Raw genomic sequence first — 21090 nt, 5'->3', positions numbered from 1 at the left:
TGTTCTGTGGAGACACTGGGAAAGCCTCAGCTGAGGAAGAAAGTGTGTGGCACTGCCACGTACGTGTGTGTGCAGACGCAGAGGTGGGGGGTAGGAGGTGAGGGAGAGAGAGCCGGCAGAGGGAGGCATGCCAGCAGTTCAGTGATACCTTGTCCTCAGTGGCTTATTAACCCCTCCCTGTTCACATCACGGTGGAATGTCTGCCCACAGACATCGCCTGGCTTTCCAAGAAGCATCCCAAAAGGCAGTTCTAAATAAAGAGTCTGTTCCTCCAACCCCACTCCTTTGGCCACCTCTAGTTGTGGCCCTTTTCCACAGCATTTTGAAATGTTTCTGCTGCTGTTTATTGTCTATTCATTCACTTTAAGTTACACAGAACTTCTTCCCAAGAGTTCAAACCAGACGGTCTCCTAACTTAACTTTATTGAATGGACCAAAATGCCCTTCCATCTGTTAAAATGCACTAGGGTTTTCAGGCAATCCATTTACGGGGCAGTTGTAAAACCAGTCCTCCCCCAGGGACTGGGTCAGTTACAAAATGGGGAGGAGGACATGCCCTTCCAGAACATTTGAGAACAAGGACACTGGAAATATTGGGACAATAGAGGTTTCCACCCCACCACCCCAGCTCCCTGCTCTTTCCTCATGGATCTGCCGTAACCAAACTCCCTGACATACCTCCTCACGTGTTTGACTGAATTTCCTGGGTTTCCCTGGTGAAGGGAAGTGTCTTGGGAATTCCTAAGGGCTGCTCCCTGAGGTCAACACATTCTGGAAGTGAGAGTGGGCACCTGCAGACTTACCCAGCTCTGATCCTTCACAGGGACCTCCCTTCCTCCCCAGGGAGCACAAGCACGAGCATGAGACTGCTACCCTGGCCCTTGCCTTCCTGCTTTCATAAGTGGAGTCTAATTTAACCTCATTCCCTCCCCGACCCCAGCTCCTGCTCACTTATCGACATGGTCTCTCTCTCCTCTCCTCACTCTATTCCAACTGCTTTAAACCTCAGGTCCAACCTGGACTGCGGGAGACACTCAAGAGCCGTACATCACAGGGCACAAGTTCTCTTGAGAAACTGCAGAAAAGTCTCCCTCATTTTCAAATCCATTTGTCTTCAAGCATAAGCATTGTATATAAAGAAAAACCATTTCTCATTCAATTGTGCTTATGGACTGGCACAATTTTCTGTTTTCCTCCTTTGCAAATACACTAAACCAATTTTAATGACTGATACTATCTTCCATTATTTTCCATTAAAAAATTCAGCTCTATTTCGCACAAAATAAACTTTCTTTTGCAGTTTTTAAAAAACTGAAGTATAAGCGAATCACATTATATTAGTTCAAGGCGTACAACATGTTGATTCAACAGCTACATGAAATAAACTTTGAAAGGTGAGCTACACAACCTGATCGCATTTATAAGTCACCCTTCTTTTGGGAAGACAGATGCTGAGTTTAAACATCTAATGACTCCTGGTTTCAGAGAATCATGTCTGACCGATGTTTCCCACTCCCTTTACCTTGCATCCCAGTTTCCTGAGCATAAAGGGGACAGGGTAGCAAGAGCAGGGGGCAGAGGACATGCAGTTGAAAGTCCGAGCCCACTACTTGCTGTCCCTGACATACTGGCTCTGTTCCGTGAGCCTCACTTTCCACATGCGCAGCGAGAGCAAAAATACTTACGGCTCAGAGGGCTGTTTTTGAGGACCAGTAAGATTATAAAACCCAGTGAAGTCTTCTGTGGACTGCAAGGCATGTTCTGCTGCAGCATTTGCAACCACGGTTAATTCCCGCAGGCCCACGGTCATTGTGGGAAGAGAGCTCCTCCATCCCTCAACAGTGCCCCCTCGGATGGTCACTATTGTTCTTCACAAGCCAGGCATCCTCGCAGCACCCGGTCTCAGAGCAACTGCATTCCTCTTGCGAAACTCTCGCCCCACCTCCGTGTCATTACTGATCCCAGTAGCTAAACATTTACTTTCTTACCTCCTTCTATTAAGGCCACCCTCCTACTTCCTACAGGTTTTTCTGGTTTCCTGTCTCTGGCGTCCACCCACTCTCTTTCCTTGCCCTGGAAAGCCTCAACCTAAAAGCATTTCAGAGAATTCTGCAGACTTGACCCATCAGTCAGTGTCTTGCAGCCTGTAAACTCCCAATGGCACTTCACTCTGACCAGGTGCACACTTTCTAGACTTTGTTGGGATCTAATCTGTTGTCTTTACCTTGCAAATGAAGGACAGGAACTATCTCTTTCACTATGGCTTAATGCTGGGCTCATTAATGTCTTACTGCTTGGTCCACCATTTCATTCCCTGTGGTGTACCTGCAAACCAAACTTTCCAGACCCAGAACAGGGGTTAGCAAGTGAGAGGGGAATCTCAAGAGTGTGCTCCCCATCACGGCTGGGGAACAACTAGGGAATTTTTGTGTAAAAGGAGCCTGAGGAGAAAGAGTCAGAATATCAAGGAAGGTGAGCACCGGGTAAAAGTCAGCAGCCTCGGGCCCTGCCACTAACTCCCCTGTGATTTGGGATGATTAGCCTTTTCCCTAAATTCTGTCCTCTCAACCACGCCATTCGGGGGTGAGATTAGCTGCTCTTCTGTCCAAGAACCCTTCTACCTTTAAAAGTCCATGATTCTGGGTCACAGACCTTTCCCCACTCCCTTGGTTTTCTCCTGACCTAGCCCAACATCCTCCATTCCCTGGCAAGGCTCCTTCACTGCTCAGGAATTCAACACAATCAACATTCAGAGAGGATCCATGGTGTACAAAGTGCTGTGAGGAACATAAAAATAGATGCGACCATGCCACCTCCAAAGAGAAGCTAAAAAGATGAGCGGAAATGTGCCGAAGTGACACAAGCCACAACTCCACAGCAGAATGTGGTGGTCAGAGGACTCCAGCTGATGTGACTATTGGACAGAGGGGAGGCTAGTTCCATGGGATGGGGGTACCCACTGGGGCCAGATGGGGTGAGAAGGGGACACCACAGCTCAATCGGGAAGCAGCAGTCCTGCCCTCCCCGGCTGACCAAGTCAGAGGGGATAGTGCCCTCTGCCTTGCTGTGCCCACCTTCAGTTCCTCAGGAAAGTGCTTCTCTCTGGGCAACTTCCCCGCATCTGGCACGGCTGTCAGGAACAGGAACTCCTGTTTGGCACTGTATGCTAGGAGACAGAGAGGTTAAAGCGTCTTCTCATGGAAGAACAGACACACAGACCAGCAGGACAGAACAGAGGCCCCAGAAAGAGGCCCACACAAATATGCCTGACTGACATTAGACCAAGGTGCAAAAACAGTTCAGCGCAGGAGAGCCCTTTCAACAAATGGTGCTCCAGCAACTAGACATCTATAGAAAAAAAGAACCTTTACCTGACCTCACACTTTACTCAAGAACAAACTCAAAATGGATCAGTACTTCAATGTAGTAAAACTTTTTTAAAAAGAGAGGAAAAAACCTCTGGAAAAGATTTCCATCTTTTCCTGACTCTGATCAAAATTTAAAACTTATACTCTGCAAAAGACCCTATGAAGAGGATGGGAAGACAAGCTACATGCTGGAGGAAAATATTTGCAAATCAAATATCTAGATATGTAAAGAATTCTCAAAACTCTACAGAAAAAAAATAAAAAGCCAATCCAATTAGAAAACATGTAAGACATGGACTGACATCTTACCAAAGAGGCTCTATAGACGGCTAATAAACACATGAGAAGATATTCAATGTCATTAGCCATGAGGCAAATACAAACGAAAACCGTAATGAGATACCCCTACACACCTAACAAAATGGCTAAAATAAAATATAGCACAAACTCCAAATGCTAATGTGGATGCAGAGAAACTGAAGAACTTACATGGCTGGTGGGAATGTAATATGGAATAGCCGCTCTAGAAAACAGTTTGGTAGTTTCCTTAAAAACTAAGCATTTAACTACCCCATGACCTAGTAATTGCATTCCTGGGCATTTATCCCAGAGAAATGAAAATTTGTATCCACACAAAAACCTATACACAAATGTTTATAGCAACTTCATCTGTAATAGCCCCAAACTGGAAAAAAGCCCAAATGTCCTTCAACAGGTGACTGGATAAACAACAGTGGGACATCCATACGATGGAATACTACTCAGCAATAAAAAGGATCAAAGTATTGATACACACAGTAATAGCTGTATGAATCTCCAGGAAATTATGCTGAATAAACAAAGCCAAGGCCAAAAGGTCATATACTGTGTATAACATTCGTAAAAAAAAATTATGGAGAAAATAAACTAGTGGTTGCCAGTGGGGGTTGGAGGCAGGAGAGGGAGGTAGGTGGGGCTATGGGACGCCTGGGTGGCTCAGTCAATTGGGTGTCCCCCTTCGGCTCGGGTCATGATCCCAGGGTCCTGGGATTGAGCCCCAGATCAGTTCCCTGCTCAGTAGGGGGCCTGCTTCTCCTTCTCCCCCTCCCGCTGCTTGTGTTCCTTCTCTCGCTCTCTCTCTCTCCCTGTCAAATAAATAAATAACATCATTAAAAAATAAAAAAATAAAATCTAAAAAAACAAAAACAAAAACCCAAGTTAGCAATCAAGTTCGTATTTACATATTAGTTTAAAAATTCATGGGAAGTGAGATGAGACCAGACCAATCTCACAAAATGCTAGTCCGGAGTAATAATTTACCAAAAAACTGCTTTGGGAGAAACCCTTGGGTAGAATTTGAAGATAATTTTCAGATCTCTACAATCAAAGAAGCATTTACTTTCAAAATTCTGTTTAGTCTAAAAACATAATTAGAAAAAGCAGATAGCAAAAAAAAGCATAAACATCAGCATAACGAAGCATAAACAAAGGCACATTTATTTCATTTAAAAAACAATCAAAACCTGCTCCTCCTGGGTCATGAATACAACACTGCACACACTGGACTGCAGCCCTCCACCCACACCGGTCAGGCTGCTACACCGCCCCCAGGCCCCAGCCCGCACGCTGCTTGTGCACACCATGGCCTGGTGCCTTCCCTGCTCAGGGAGGGTAAAAACGTCTTCCAAGGACCTGACAACAATAATAATCCCATCTCCTCATCTGTTACACACTTTTGAGTTATTGGACTCCCCCTCTTTGCCACACACCTTTAGGAAGGCCACTACAATCTTTTTTTCTAGTCTATGTGTGATTTAAAGTGCCATCCTAACCAAAGCTGTGCGCAGGAGCTGTTCTGTACTTGCAACAAGGTCAGAGAGCCCTATGTATGGTATGAAACAGACAAAGCATCCGTGCCCTCAGCCCCCAGAGCTCCTGAATGCACTCTGAGGACTCCAAGAGACCACCCTTTATCCATCCTCCTCCTCTGCAACCTTGTCATCTTTGAGCACTCACATGCTAACCAGAAAATTCACATTCTACACTTGTCTGGTCACTGCTTGTTCTGACAGTGTCTGCTAAAGCTAGCACTGCAATGCTTAGCTCTGCCCCAGGTTGAATGGGTTTTGCAGAATCCTAAGCTTCCTTAATAACATTTTAGATGGGGCAATGTATCCTGAATTCTAAACAGCTAACTTACCAATGATTTCTGAAGCAACCTGTTTCCCATACTCAGAAGCACGGAGAACGGGCTTTGGCAGCCATGGAACATCTCATCTCCCAACATGACACACACCAGCAGTCATCCACCAATTTTTATCATTTTTATGATTTTAAACTTCTTGATATTTGCTTTCCTCCTTCCCTGGGCCCTGATTCAAGTAGCTTCAAGTAAAACTGGTAACATGGTCTACATTTGGTTTTGTTTTTTCTGTTGCTCTGCTGACAACCATTTATTTTCAGCAGATACTATTACCCCCTATGATCAAAGGACAGTCTCTTTCCCCACCCTGACCCTTAGGAGCAAGCCTCCAGCTCCAGGACCAAGGATTCTGAGCCTGTAGGTATGGCCAGGAGTCCTCAATGTATCACTTTTGTTACAGGCATTACATTTACAGTGTTTTATAAAATGTGTTTACATTTGCCAAGTGCTGTACCACCTTGTTCTTCTAGAAGTGAACACATCCTCGAATCTCTCTGACCACACTGTGCATCAGCCCCCAGTGCCAGTCACCTCCGCATCACACTTACAGCCAAGGTGAGGGGCTGAGTGGAGGCAAAAGATTGGACGAGGAAGTTGAACTGAGCTGAGAAGAAAAATCGGCGTCTACACGTATAGGCCAGATTCACGAGGATGTCGTTTTTGATTTCTAGTCTCACCATAACATGCCATCAAATTCCCATCACTGAATGGGCTTTATTTCCCTGTGATACAATCTAGTTGTAACACCTGAACCTGGTTCCACATGACACAGAGGTTTGTTAACCAAGGATGAGTCACTGCTTCAAATATCTCTATGGCTTCATTGCTGAGCTGAAGAGAGACCATAACACGACTTTAAAAAAAAAAAAAAGGTAAGTGAGGCTTTAAATAGTATTTCAAGACAAATATCTTCCTTCCAGTGTAAGTGGCAGGGAAATCATTAGGAACAAGTAGGTGAGAAGAAAACACACACGGGCAGCGACAGCCCGGAGCCCTGCTTCCTGGAGGTCAGAGCCAGAAGGAGCAGCCCCACGGACACCGGAGTGACAACTGGCTCCCTGAACGCTGGGACCGACGATCTGCTTCACGGGAAATGGAACTTCGTCATTTAGGAGACCACTGTGTTGTCAGCTACTTCTCTGTGGTGACACTTCACATTGGGCTTTTGGTTCAAAAACTAAAACACTGTGAACATGAGCGAAATAAACTCCAGCACCTAAGAAAAATCTCTTCCAGCCACATGTTTACAAACCTCTTTCAGTTTCCTGTACAGCTCAGAGATCCACCAGGGGGGTTTCAATGTCTCCCCAGACAAAGGGGGCACCCTAAGGCTAAGTGACTGTACCCACCAAACCACAGCCCTAGAAGGGCAGGGGATGCCCTCTTGGACGACGTCCTTGGAGGCTGTGTGTTTAACTTCTCATGGGTGCTCCACCCCTGCTCGTTCACCCACCCTGTTGTGCTCGGCACAACACCCTACAAGTGAGCTCACTTCCTTCACTCAGAACTCAGCCAGCGAACATCCATCTTTGTGATCCCAACCTGGTACTTAGGGACAATTAGATCAGTTTCTGTGTGATCAAGAAAGGCTGGGTTATGTTTTGGGCCTGACAACAAAGGGTTCTCATTCTAAGTTTCCTGCACACTGTGGGGCTGACACTGTCCTCACCGGTGGCCCCCCCTGCTTCCTGGAGGTGGGAGAGGGGCAGTGGGGCCAAGCGTGCACTGGCTCTAAGGTTCCCACCAGAAGTTGTCCGCACCATGGCACTCCCATTCACTAACCACAGCAAACACACCAGACAGCCAAGGGTGCAAGAACTATTTGATAAGCAACACCTAAGACAACCACAGATCTTTCCTCCAGGTTTAAAATCCTAAAGTTTTTCATCTTTCCCTGTAGGTTTCACCTTCTATCTCTTAGACTGTTTGCTCCACACTTTACGAAACCCTCTAGAGCTTCTACACTTTCCTGGAAGTGTTCAGCATAAAACTTGCCGCATCCTAGCAGAATGACATGTCACTTATCAGACACCACGGAGGAATGACATGCTCTTCAGAGGCTATTCTGCCAGAGACTATTACAACTCAAAGGCACACATCTCACTTAATTATTTTGGGTGGAAGTCTCATAAAATACATTGCCTATACTCCTAGTTTTTGGAACAAAGTAAACCATAAACAATTTAACCTCATAACTTGTCTTTGAAGTGTCTTCCTTACCAGGAGGTGACATTTAAGGGAAGCATGAGTAAAATGTGTAGACTCACTGTAACAATAAATCCATATTCTCTGCAGCTACAGCTCTTTCTACATTTGCGGTTCTCTAGAGTTGCACTCCCAGACATTCTAACTCACTCAGTCTCTGGTTGGGCCAGCAGAGAAAGGTTTACAAAGTCCTGCAGATAGTTCTAAAGTACCACGGGGATGAGAACCACTGCTCTAACTCTTAATGAGGGATCTCCATCAGAGGTAAGTGGACCTGGACTGCAGCAGCTGGAGAAACAGCTAAATGGTCAAGCTGAGATCACTGTCTCAGATTCCAACGACCCCCTAAGATTCAGTGCCTGCTGTTCTGACAGAGGCCCTGGTCCCTGGTGGGAGCCATGATTATCTGCGATTATCCACAATGCTCTGTGATGCTCCTGGCCACCCCTATACCTGCAGTTAATGCAGCCACCCTGAGGCCGTGAAGACCTCTCAGGTTCTCACAAGAGCTCCTGGAAGGTGGGGGTGATACCTGTAATGACGGCCTGTCAGGCCTGAGCAGAAGGAGCTGTTACTGAATGTTAAACCCTGGAGCTGAGAACCACCTCTTGGGGCTAATTTCAGGGCCTCCCTCTTTGGCCTGCACATCTGCCTCCCAGCCTTGTTGTTCCTCTACAGACAGCATGAGAGAGGGAGAGGGAGAGAGAATGAATGGGGGCAGGAAGGATGGGGCGCTGGGCAGCCCTCGGCACAGCAGGGAGCTCTCTGGGCTGGAGTGGAGCCCAGACCTGCTGGCCACTCAGAGGGCACCGTTCATGCAGCTGCTGGGAGAAAGTGGGCTGGATGGATCCACTCCTGATCTCTCCTTCCCAAGGGCCGCCACCTGCAGGAGAATGTGTGCAGGGTTGTACAGAGTGAAGATGCCATGCACACCCACGTTTGCAAGCACACTCCCTATCAGGCAGACGACATCAGGCCAATCCGAAGCTGCTCACAAGCCTTTTCAACATCTCCCGTTTGCCTTGCCTCACTTTGCCATGGAAGGAGTCACCCTGGGGTTCCAGGTGCACCTCCTTACATACACCCAGCAACCTCACAGATCAGAGAGCCTCACTGTACTCAGGTCAATCTTGGAGCTGTCAGCATGTCCATTCTGTAGAAAAAAAACGACTAATGCGTAGGTAAGCAAAGGTCAAGGGCATAAACTAAGTTCTGAACCTGAGTTTGGTGCTCTTTATATGTCTTCATCTGAACATCTACATCAAGTTAAGGGGAGTTCCCTCACAGAGTACCAGACACAATATTTACATCACCTTCCTCCCAGTGAACTGCAGGTGACTTTCAAACGCGTGGCTACCAGTATGCAGCACCAGCTAGGACACAGGGACGCTGGTCAATCATGGCGTGTCTCATGGTGACACCAAGCAGGGTGAACTCCCAAGCCTGGGGCCCAGGAGACAACCTGGCAAATGGTCCCACAGAGAAAGCGTGCTCCACCCACCCCCAAGGGAGATGCAGGGAAGACACTTTTGTCCTTTTCCACCTCCTCTTCTGCACCTCTCTAACACGAAGGAACTGGATGCCATGACCTTCGAGGTCACTTCTGGCATTAATGTTCGACTCTGTGACAAAGGTCATCTGTGCATATACCCAGGAACAATACCACAGTATTGTCTGGATTAGCCGAAATCCATTCCACGAGGAAGCATACCTACCATCGGGGTCTTTAAAGGTCAACGTGATAAATTTGCTAGCCACCATGAACATGAAAATCACCCAAAAGCATGCGGCCAACAGAAGCCACTGGTGGTGCATGTTGTCAAATGTCAGCCATTCAGTAATTCTTCCTGGAAAACAAAAGTGAGATGCCCCTGGCGCTTATAAATAAATCAATTAAACGGAAGGTAATAAAAAGAACAGGTGATTTTAGTTAATAGCATCAATACGAATACTTGAAAAAAAAGTTTCTATTGATACAGTGGTAGTTTGACTATTTAAATTTTATTCTTAATTAATAATATGAAGTTATTGATCTGATAATTCGAACAAATTTTAAAAAGCTCTAATGGAGAGGGGCCACTTCCATTTGTTTTTGGAATACATGATAAGATTTTTGCATATTTGCCTCATAACTCCTTTCTGGCCCAAGCCATAGTCCACACGTTCCTGGTCCCCAGCAGTAGCCAGCGCCTGGAAGCAGGTGGGCAGGAGGAAGTCCACCAAGGGTCAGACCTTGGCTGTGGTAATTTGCGGAGGGCAGAAGCCATATTGAGGTAATTATAAGCAGGACTTGTGTAAAACCCTGACATGCTGACAAGATAGATGCAGCCACACCTACAGAATTGCTAAAACAGTGAAAACGAACACAGGGTTTCCCGGTCTCCATTCACTTGCCTGCAAGCGTCTGCACAGAAGCTTGGGGGTGGGTGTTTTTCATGCTGTCACTGCCCGGGAGTGATGCAGGGCATGTTAATCCTCAGCAGGTCATGCTGCAGGGGACACATAAAGAGCCAGGAAGTCACAGTCAATTCTTGGCGAGAGACCAAAAAAAGCATGTTTCATTTCACCTTTAACACAGTGCTTCTTCAAGCCAAACCAAACCACTTAAAGACACCATGCTGGGCTGGGTTGGTTTCCACTAGCTGGCTAAGGCCATCCATCACTCCTGGGCAGCAGGGAGAACTGGTCCTCTCAACAAGGTGCTGATGACATATGATTTCAGACAGCTTCTGAACGCTGGATGGGACAAAGCTCAGGAGGGACTTAGGTAATCAACTCTCCTCCTTGTCTCAACACTTACCTCCTGGAATCTCACTGGAATCAGGCATCTGAAACCTGAATTCCCTCCACCAAGTGGTCATCCAGCCTATACTTGAATACTTCCTGCAATGGGGAGCTTACCACCTGAGATGCCATGCCTGTCTTCCGAGGGCTTGGATTTTAATTTCAAGCCAGAAATGCTTTACTCTTTTACCCAGGCCTGAGGCTGGGTAAAAGATGCAGCCACCTGAGATGCAGGATTAAATGTGGTTTGGGAGCCACCCTCTGTCACCCTCATGTGCTCACACATTAGACCCAGTGTTTCCTGGGGCCTTCAAAGAGGGTTGTCAGATTAACTAAATAAAAATGTAGGACACACAGTTATATTTGAATTTCAGATAAACAATGGTCTCCCTTCATCCAGCAGGGATACTTTCCAAGACCCCCAGTGGATGCCTGAAACTATGGAATAGTACCGAACCCTGAATATTCTGCTTTTTCCTACACATACATACTTATGGAAAAGTTTAATTTATAAATTAGGCACAATAAGAGATTAACAATGATAACTAATAATAAAATAGAACAATTACAACAATATACCATCACAAAAGTTACGTGAATGTGAACTCTCTCTCTAAATATCTTATTGCGCTGTACTTACACTTCCTGTGATGCTGTGAGACGGTGAACTGCTTATGAGATAAGACGCAGTGAGGGGAATGACGCAGGCACAGTGACATAGTGTTAAGGCTACTACTGGCCTTCTGACCACTCGTCAGAAGGAGGATCATCGGCTTCCGGACCACGGTTGACCGCGGGTAACTGAAACTATGGAAAGTGAAGTCGCAGATGAGGGGGCCTACTGTGAATGTTTTAGTAGAAGTATGTTCCAAATATTATATGGGACATATTTACACTTTAAAGAGTGATTTGTTGTCTCTCTGAGTTTCAAATTTCACTGGGAGTCCTGTATTATATCCGGCTGCACTGCCAACATGTGGCATGCGCCCCCCTCTCCAGCTGCCTGAAGCTGGCCTGCCTGCGTTGAGTCTCCCTTTCTCCCTCAGTCCTGCTCGTCTGAGGCAGCACAGCACAACAGAGAGCGCCTAGATGGCTCCACCACTCACCAGCTCTGTGACTCAGCACGTCACTTAACCTCCCTAAGCCTTGATTTCCCACCTCTCAGACAAGGCCCTCCTCCTTCCAGGGTGGTCGTGAGGACTAAATGGCCTGCAGCCGTGCCCCTATAAACATAAACTGACCCTCTCTGACTTTCTAGTTTGATCTGCAAACAACCGTCTAAGTGTAGTGGCCAGAAAGGAATGTGACAACATGGTCTGCCCCAAGAAGAGGGGAAATGAAATCCAGACTCATCCCAGGGGACTGAAGTTCCTAATTCTTCTCTTCCAGAGATAGGTGAGGCACACACTGTGCCCAGCGGCCTAGGGCACTGCAGTCCTGTCCCTACAAGGCAGTGATTCTCAGATTTTACAGTGGGAGCACTCCACGGAGAAACCCCAACTGCAGCCTTTTCTAACAGAAGGGCAGAGGGGCAGAGGAACCAGTGTGGGCTGGGGAAGGAGTAAAGAGAAAGGAGACAAGTACCAGGCAGGAGATACACACCCAGAGCAGAGGGGCATTTGTTCCTTTGTACCAGTTTTCAGGAAGCCTTCGAGGCCGAGGAACACTCTGGGCGCTGAGTGGCCTGGGGCTTGCAACTCATGCTTTGCTAAGAGAAGTGCTGTGGACAAGCGGATACAGATGAGGGGAGCCACCTGGGGCTGCCTCCCTCACACATGCTTACTCTGCACAGCAAGAGAACCTCCCAGCACTGCTCACTCATGGTGCCCTGCTCTGCTCAGACCTAGGCTTCTGGCCCCTGAGCACCCTCCTGGGCATCAAGCTGGCAGCTGGGAGGTTCTTATGGCTGAAGAATCTAATCTTTCCAGTGGGAGCTAGTCTTCTGAAGGGATCTAATTTGAGTCTGTCCACTGACCTCTACATAATAGTAGGAAGGTGATGAATAGACAGACTTACATGAAAATGAAGGGTCATCTCATCTGCTCTTCAGGAAGCCCAGTGGCTCAGGGATAGGATTTCTACATCCGGGCTAGTTGAGATGTGAGACCTGCATTATCCTGAGGCCATGCCTGTCTTCCGAAGGCTTAGGTTTTAATTTCAAGCCAGAAATGCTTTACTCTTTTACCCAGGCCTGAGGCTGGGGGTGGGAGGGTCTATCCTCTTCTCCCAGAAAATCTTCCCAATATTCTCAATTGTAAGGATAAAACCACCACTGCATACCTACCAGTGTGTTGTGAGGCCCCCATGAGACATGGCCTGCCTCAACAACTTACAATCCATCAGCCAATGTCTTCTTTCTGATGGAGAATTTTACTTCAAACATGTTCAACTTCGAAAGTGACTCTAATTAAACCCCTACTTACCTAGGACATCTAGAGTCCCTTTCCTGCTCTGAGCCTGGCCGCTGCACTGGGTCAAGAAAAGGGAGGTCTGCAAGGCCCCCACTCCCTCTCATCCCCATCACAGCCCACCTGGACTGGGCAGGGTCAGCCCAAGACACCTGGGGACCCTGATGAGGGCTGCAGATGTGGAAAGTTTCATGTGCATAAACCCTAGCCCCTACCAAAAAATGTTCTCTTGAGAAAAGGAATATAAAATCACAGGCCTTCACCAGAGTCTTGGGTAGAGCCGCCCAGACTAGACTGAGGTCTGACAATGACCCTGTGCCCTGTTGGCAGTGGTCACTGTGAAAGGCAGCTCGGGAGGGAATGCTCTCTGCTGGCGAGCGGGCTTCGGTAAATAGGAGGTAAGCAGGGCCTGCTCCTGTGCAAACAGAAGAGTCAGCTCTCCCTGACACCCACTCGCCCCACCTAGTTTCATTTCCTGCACTGCACCTACCACAGCCTGAACGTTTTTACTCATTCACCATCTGCCCCCCCAGTAGAATATAAGTGCCCCCAGGTACACCAAGGGCTAGAATAGTGCCCGGCACTCAGCAACACAACAAACACTATTTGCTGAATGCCTACATCTACCTAGAAACTAATTAGGAAAACTCAGGAGAGCTGAAAGGTACTTCTGAAGGCACCTTTCCCAACCTTCTACCCAAGAGTTCCCAAACTCCTTAAAGGATGAGGCCCCCAATTTCAACCTTATTTCTCCAATATCCACATGAGAGTAGTTATGTATTTAGTACCTATTGCCTGAGACTAGAAAACAATTAAAAGCTACTTGGACTTCAGTATTATTTGAAAATAAAATTACATTTTATAAATCACAGCAATTAACATGCATTTGAACAGATATACAACTTAAATATACTGACTGGGGGGGTGGTGGTTAAGAAATCTCATTGGAGTCCAACAATTTTTTTTAAAATTTTAAATAAAACTCTGTGCTGAAGGGCAGGCCAATTACAGAGATCCAAAATGTCAATTTATATCCGTAAACAAAAAGGACAAGTTGCAAAATTGAATGTATGATCCTCTCTGCAAAAAAGTTATATATGTGAATGTATGTGATTATACACATATCCAAACAGATACATGCATGTAATGCACAAAATAAAATCTTGAGACAATGAAAGCAGTTATTTTTTGCTTTGTACACTTACATATTAAAAAAACTTCTGCAACAAACATGTTTCCATTTTATAGTAAAAACTAATAAAATATAAAAGATGCCACTCATATAACATGCCCCCTGGTGTTTTTATTTCTGCTGTTTATTTTTTCTACCTGACCACTACTGACTGCAGTTTCCTTACCACTTGGTAAGGTGTGGGAAAGGATGGTAAATACTTTTCTAGCTGGGAGAAAATGTGGTTAAGTGACAAAATCAACATGTATCTGAATATTTAGTAAATACATCTCTGTCTTCATTACTTTTTTTTTTAAAAAAGATTATTTATTTGAGAGAGAGAAAGAGGAGAACACAAATGGGGTGAGGGGCAGAGGGAGAAGCAGACTCCCCGCCGAGCAAGAAGTCTGATGTGGGGCTTGATCCCCGGGATCATGATCTGAGCCAAAGGTAGACACTTAACCAACTGAGCCACCCAGTTGCCCCTGTCTTCATTAGTTTTTATTTAGCTTTTTAAAATGATTTAATACTTAAAGCATAAAGTGCAAATAACAAATATATATATATTTGTTATATATGACTATATATATATATATATATATATATATATAACAAAATATAACAAAAACAGATTCTTGGCTTTAATACTTTTGCTGTACTTATATGAGTGTTTTTAAAGGAAAGAAAGTGTTAGAAAAATAAGGTTGGAGCTCCTTGGTGCCCCCACCTGGCTCTAATCGCCCTGCACCCCAGACTACTCCTCCATCAGGGTGTTACACTTTGTCAGCCTCAAGTCCTCTGACAGAAGCAGCAGCAGTGTTTTGGAAGGTGGTCTTCCCTGCACAGAGAAAGACGGGGCTGGCTGCAGACGGTGGGAAAGCGTGTTCACCCAGGGCCTGAAAGGAAAGAGCACATGACATACGGGTGCTTTCTAGGGAGGCTCCTGCTGGGCAGGGAAAGCCTGGGGTGGAGAGATGCACTATTTTTAACCGCCTACCTTTTTTTCCTCATGGTCTATAGTGAAGAAATTCACAAATTACACACAGACTTTAGAGAAAAAAGAATTTGAGGAGAAAATTTAGATAAACCAGGACTTATTCTCTGAGTCATGTGCTATGAGCGCCAACCAGAACCAGTAAGACTAAAGCCTGGTCCCTCTCAAGTACCCCTCCCCTCAGGCCCAATATCTCTACAGTTTAAAACATATGACACACACAAACATGAACAGATGTCTATCTGCATTTACTTTTAAGGACACAATAACCTAAAAATAATTACTTGCCAAATTCATCATGAAAAGGTATATTCATCCATCCAACAAGATAGGTGCCAGGGATGTGATACCACACTTTAAGTCCCAAACCAAACACATATGCAGTTTATGTCTTTATAGAGCCGGCAGTCTAACAGAGAGACCTACATCCATGAAAGAGTCTATCCTAGAAGTGGTGTGAGGTGGAGACATGGCTCTGTGAGAGGAAAATACAAAAGGACAGAACCTGGGTGGAGAGATCAGGGACAGCAGTTACGAAAGGAGGTCCCCAGGCCAGGGGACCAGTAGGGAATGGAGGCCTGGGGGTTAGGCAGAAGAAGCCAGGGGCCCTTGAGTAACCAAAGGAAAGCCCCAGTGGCTGGAGTTTCCAGATCAATGTTAGAGATGAGCAAAAGCAGCTATGGTCAGAGAACACTGCATCTTACAGAGCATTTGTGGAATTTAGTTTCACCTTGTGAGCAGTGGAAAACCACTGAAGACAGTTTTCCATGAGAAGAGGGGTAGCAGTGTCATGATTTGATTTAAATTTTGAAGCTATTCTTCCAAGAGCACAGTCAAAAATGTAAAGCGCTATCCACGTGGCCATTCCCCAGCCTCAACATTTCCATAAGGCAGCAGGAGTGTTCTAACACAGCTAAGTGTTCACCACCTAGACCTACCATCCTAGACGAAGACGACAACCACCTCCACCACCGTCATCACCATCACCACAGCCATAATTATCAGCATCACCATCAAGGCCTCTAAAAACTAGCACATAAACTAGTAAGATCCACAATATCTGACAGGTTGGGTTTTTATGAATCCTAAAGACTAGGGGTTCCAGTTAGCCATTCATTGCATGCTTCTGCTTTGGAAGTTCATGCATTCTGAATCTAAGTATCTCCCTAATGATAGCTGACTTTATGTTTAGGGCAGTGGTTCCAGCCCTGGGTGCACATTAGAATCACCCGGGAAGCTTTTAAAAAATATAACAATGCCCTGGGCCCCAAGGACACCGAACCCAAGACAACAAATGTCACTGGATCCAGAGCTTGTTTTAAAACCTCTGCACATTCTAATGAGCAGCCAGGGCTGAGAACTGCTGGTCCCAGGCCACAGTCCTTTAAAATACAGATTCTAGACATTCTGACATAGTAGCCATTCTCCTCCTACCTCCTTCCATTATAAGAATGAAAACTAGTCTCAAAAGAATATCTGTCAACGAGCGTCCACTGATGCTCTGAAAAAAACAGCTTAAAGAGGTTTAATTAGAATCAAAGACCTCCATCACTGTTCCCACTTACTCTTCTTTCCAGCCTTCCTACCTGTAGGTAACTAGACTCTGTAGAAGTAGGATTTGGTCTGACCTCAGAAAAATTACAATGATTTGCCCTATTTGTGAAACAAAATGAAAGGCATTCCAAATTCCCTTGGGCCCAGCTCCTGTAAGCCCACCCCACTATCTGCACTGTTTCCCTGAATATACCAATTCTCCATGGGGTTTGCCTCCTGTACAAGGATGACACCCTCAAGGCTCACAATTTCTGTGTGCAGAGACACTGGGGCCTGAAATGAACAGTCCTTCCTCCATGGCTCTGCCAAGGGCCACTGCTCTCCCTGCAGCCCGGTGACAAACGGCCTTTAAAAATCCTGACATTTTCTGTAATTAACTCTCCTTTGTTCGAGGAGCCAAGACAACTCCCAAGTTGCCTCTTGCAGCTAATGGTGGCAAACATGAGTGTGCCCCAGGCCCCCCATGGTCACGGTGTGCTGCCCTGAACTGAGCCCCTAGGATCCCAGGAGTCAGCATGCCTGTCTTCAGAGCTTTCCCATTTCCAGTCATTAAATGAGATTTTCACCTGGAGATGTTGGGTTCTGAAACCAAGCCAGAGGGCTGGAGTCTTAGAAAACCCACGACTCAGAGCTGGTGGTTAAAGTGGTTTCTCTTCTTATGGGGAGAGCAGAGTTAGGGAAGCAAGAACATAGCTGAACCTACCAGAAATCTCAGTCTTTTTTTTTTTTTTTTTTCTCCTCTAAACTAAAAGAAAGGCAGCACACATTTTACATGTTTGTAATGACTAACAATGGGTTTGGTATTATCACCATCTTTTGGTACAAATTCTCTGTCCCCTCCATTTTCAAAAAGATGCTTGTAAATCCATTTTGGTCAGCTGCCAATAATATTCCTGCCAGTGGCTTTTCCCTGTGTGTGAGCTGTCCTCCAAAAGCACAAAACCTTTCTGGGTTTGTGCTGAAGAGCTTGACTTCTACCTGCCTTGTTCTACTTTTGCTATGCATACTCACTTATTAAAGGTTCTGAAAAGTCCTGTGGTAAATAAGCCCATTTAACTCTGTTTAAATAGCTTTTTTCCAAATGTCTTTCATTCATTCAGCAATACTGACGGAGGGCCCACATTGAGCCAGGAGTTGTTCCAGGCCCTGTGGATATGGCAACATATACTCCCCGCTCTCATGATGCTTCTACAGAGGTGGACAGGCCGATAAACAAATAGAGCTATTAACATACATGATCACACGAAGTGTGAAGGGCCACAGTTAATAACAAAGAAGGGTAAGGGGAATCTTGAAAAGAGACAAAACAGAGTGAGGGAAATCATGCCGCACCTAAGCCAACAGCTTGGTCAGTGTCCCAAAAGCAGCAAGGAGACAGTGTCCCTCGTGCTGAGTGACCTAGAGGTCTAGGAATTGGCCCAGATAACCTGTCAAGGGTCCTTTACTGAGCTGGACACTCCTGGATGCCCCACCCCATCACATACATACTCCAGGGAAAGAATCACATGTCCCGTGTTCAGTTTTTAACATTCATTCAAAACACAGCCAGGCACTAAAGGAAACTTCACAAAAAAAAGCCTGGTAATGCACAAGGAGCTGGTAGCCCTGGGAGGGGGGTGGTTAACAAGAAGAAGGGAAACTCAGTAGCTAAGGGCTGGAGCAACTGGAGACATTCTATAACCAAACCGTCCATATCTTTGGATTTTGAACTAAAGTGTTATCACCTCATCAATAAAATTACATAACAATGTAATAAAACAATGCATATGAATTTATAATATATATAAAGTGCCACAACAGTTCTGGCGGCTTTTAAATTTGTAGGGTTTCTCTCAATCTAAGTTCAGAAATGTCCTTTGTCTGCTTGGTCATAATCATTACAATTTACTGTTTTAGAGTGATTGATCATCCTTAGGTACCAGCATGAAAACACACTCCTTACTCTGTCCAGCTGAAGAACATACCTGAGTTTAAGACAGATTTTTATGGGGGCGCCTGGCTGGTTCAGTTGGTTGAGCGTCTGCCTTTGGCTCAGGTCATGATTCCAGGGTCCTGAGGTGGCGCCCCATGTCAGGCTCCCTGCTTAGCGGGGAGTCTGCTTGTCCCTCTGCTTCTGCCCCTCCCCCCAAATCTTGCTCGTTCTCTCTTTCTGCTCTCTCTGTCAAATAAATGAAAAAAAAAAAAAAAGATTTTCAAGAGTAACAATAAAGAACAGCAAACACCTGCCTGGGGTTACCTACATGTCAGGCACTGCTCTTAGCAAAGCAAACTCACCTAATCCCCAGCCTGGGAGGGTGCTTCTACTATTACATTGAAGAAAACATTTCTGAGTATAAGTGTACACACTCCTATTTAAGAGTTTTAAATTTCCTAAAACCTCCATACAAGCAAGAGAAGAGGCAGTGAGATTAGTAAATGACATGGATCTCAAATAACTAGTGAGCTCACATTCTCCTTCACATACCTTCTGAGACCTGGGGTCCACATTTGCTTGCAGTATTTGCTTTGCCTGAGATTCTTGGTTTCTCCTGTCACTGTACAGGGTTATTAAAAAAAACAATAAGCACCATTAGAAGTGATAAGATCGACTTACTTAGTACAACTTGGTCTATACTTGGGAAACAGTTAACCACTTTGATTATTCAAGTACGTTTTGCACAACAGGTCTCTTACAGAGGTGGGTTATATTTGGGATTCCTGGCAAATGAATAAATATTCTAACAGTGCCAAAGAGGTAGCTGTTTAAAAGACTGTTCCCTGTAACTTCAAAGGAAAAATGAAATAAGTTTGTAGCAAAAAGAATCAAAGCCTACTATATCTATTTTGTATGTTTGACATTGGGTAAAGGATTCCTGTGGAGGATGATGGGATGATGAAATCTTCCAGTGCCAAGATGTTCTCTGGATTTTGCATTTTTTTAGGTTTTAACACCCTGGCAAATTCTAGCCAAACGACACAGACACATCATGAATGAATAACTGGAAACAAGCTGAATTCGTGGAATTAGAGAGATTACAGATTTAATAGAGTTGGCTGGCAAAATAAACATACAACTCATTTAACACATAATATAGCCCAAACTGCCTGGGATGCATGTAGTACAGTCTAGCTGTGTTTCCTTTTACTCTGAAGAGCTCAACGTTAAAACTAAAAGCAATTTCATGTTATGCAGATGGAAAGATTAAGCTTGATGTACTCACATCCCGATTCTTCCAGACCTGTATCAGAAGAAAACAGACTCTTTGTTTCTGCAATCTTGAAGGTCCTGAATTCACCTCTCTCCTGTTTCTATTTCTGGCTCTTTCCCACCTTTTTATTGTCTAACCTCAAGCATTTGAACACTGATCTGAATATACCTGCATATTGCCTGGGATATTTCCTGATTCTTTCCCTCCTTTGTTCAGTTTTGCAAACACCCCAGTTTTCATTTCAGGAACGGAAAGAATTTTTCTCTCAGGTATTTCCTTGAGATTCTGTTCTTCAGAGTCAAAAGCAAAGATGGAAAGATTTTTCCAATTCCAATTTTGAGCCAAGATGGACTCATCATTACAATGGTAGAAAAGGGAGAAGACTATTTTCTCTCTTTCTATCTTTTCTTTTTTACCCTGTCACTGAAAATTTCAGAGTGAATAGGTACTGGAGATCAGCAAGCTGGACCTAAACTGAGCTGCCTAATTTTAAGAATGTCTGAGACATTTCTCACCCTGGCAGTTAAAACTGACCAATACCCAACTCTTTATGGCCCAAAGCCCCGGACTCTGGGTGTTTCAGACAAAAAAGCCCTTTATGGCAGTCCTCCCCCTTACCTAACCAGACAGAACCTGGCTGCACTGCTTTCTCTTCACTGCCCAGCCCTTTCCTGCCTTTAGAGACTTGGAAAACAAAAATGACAGCTTTTGGAAAACCTGGTTCATCTTCCTAGCCAGAGTGTAGAAATTTATACTTCAACCTCCAACTTCTGACCAGCCTCTTGACTGTCAAAATCAGGGCTGAAAGCACTCTGCAGCCTGTCTGGCAGGAAATATGCATTTCCAACCATCCTTTCCCTTCTCACCCCACCAAAGACATACTTAACTGTGCACTTAGGAAAGGGTGCATATGTTCCTTCTTCCCTGCCCTCTCTCTCTGCATGTTCCCTGCACCCAAGTAGAACATTTTCTTTTTCTTTGCACCGAATCACAAATGCAAATTCTCAGCCAAAGATGAAAGAAGTAAATTATAAATTACCAAGTATCAATCATTCCCTTCGTCACACCATCCCGCAGCAAGGACACCGCCTTTTTGCATAATTAACGTGATGGAGGTTCTTCTCATTAATCCCACCAACTAGAGAGGTCCTCAAGTCACCAAAAAACACTGGGATGGTGCTCACAAAGAAGCGCCGGTTCGCCCCGTTTTCCCATTCACCGGGGATGGGGGGGGGG

General features: G+C 45.3%; 1 protein-coding gene across 4 annotated transcripts in view; it reads right to left on the bottom strand.

The window, feature by feature from the left end:
- CHST10 (carbohydrate sulfotransferase 10) overlaps positions 1–21073 on the bottom strand; it is a 29517-nt gene extending 8444 nt beyond the window's left edge. Inside the window, exons 1-6 of one of the 4 annotated variants that reach the window (XM_034658984.1) lie at positions 20894–21072; positions 19131–19200; positions 14846–15014; positions 10150–10244; positions 9471–9602; positions 3075–3166 (exon numbers count right to left, since the gene is read on the bottom strand). In XM_034658984.1, coding sequence (XP_034514875.1) covers positions 3075–3166; positions 9471–9602; positions 10150–10192 — 267 coding nt within the window. In that variant the 5' untranslated portion in view covers positions 10193–10244; positions 14846–15014; positions 19131–19200; positions 20894–21072. Of the gene's footprint in view, positions 1–3074; positions 3167–9470; positions 9603–10149; positions 10245–14845; positions 15015–18630; positions 18774–19130; positions 19201–20893 lie in introns of those variants that run through there. The other 3 variants (XM_011224928.3, XM_034658985.1, XM_019799628.2) reach the window with 3 other exon arrangements.
- Positions 21074–21090: the final 17 nt, after the last annotated feature.

Source organism: Ailuropoda melanoleuca, chromosome 4 (assembly GCF_002007445.2).
Source record: "Ailuropoda melanoleuca isolate Jingjing chromosome 4, ASM200744v2, whole genome shotgun sequence".
Taxonomy (NCBI): Eukaryota; Metazoa; Chordata; class Mammalia; order Carnivora; family Ursidae; genus Ailuropoda; species Ailuropoda melanoleuca.
The sequence above is the reverse complement of the archived record's forward strand: the minus strand, read 5'-3'. Positions and strand labels throughout refer to the sequence as shown.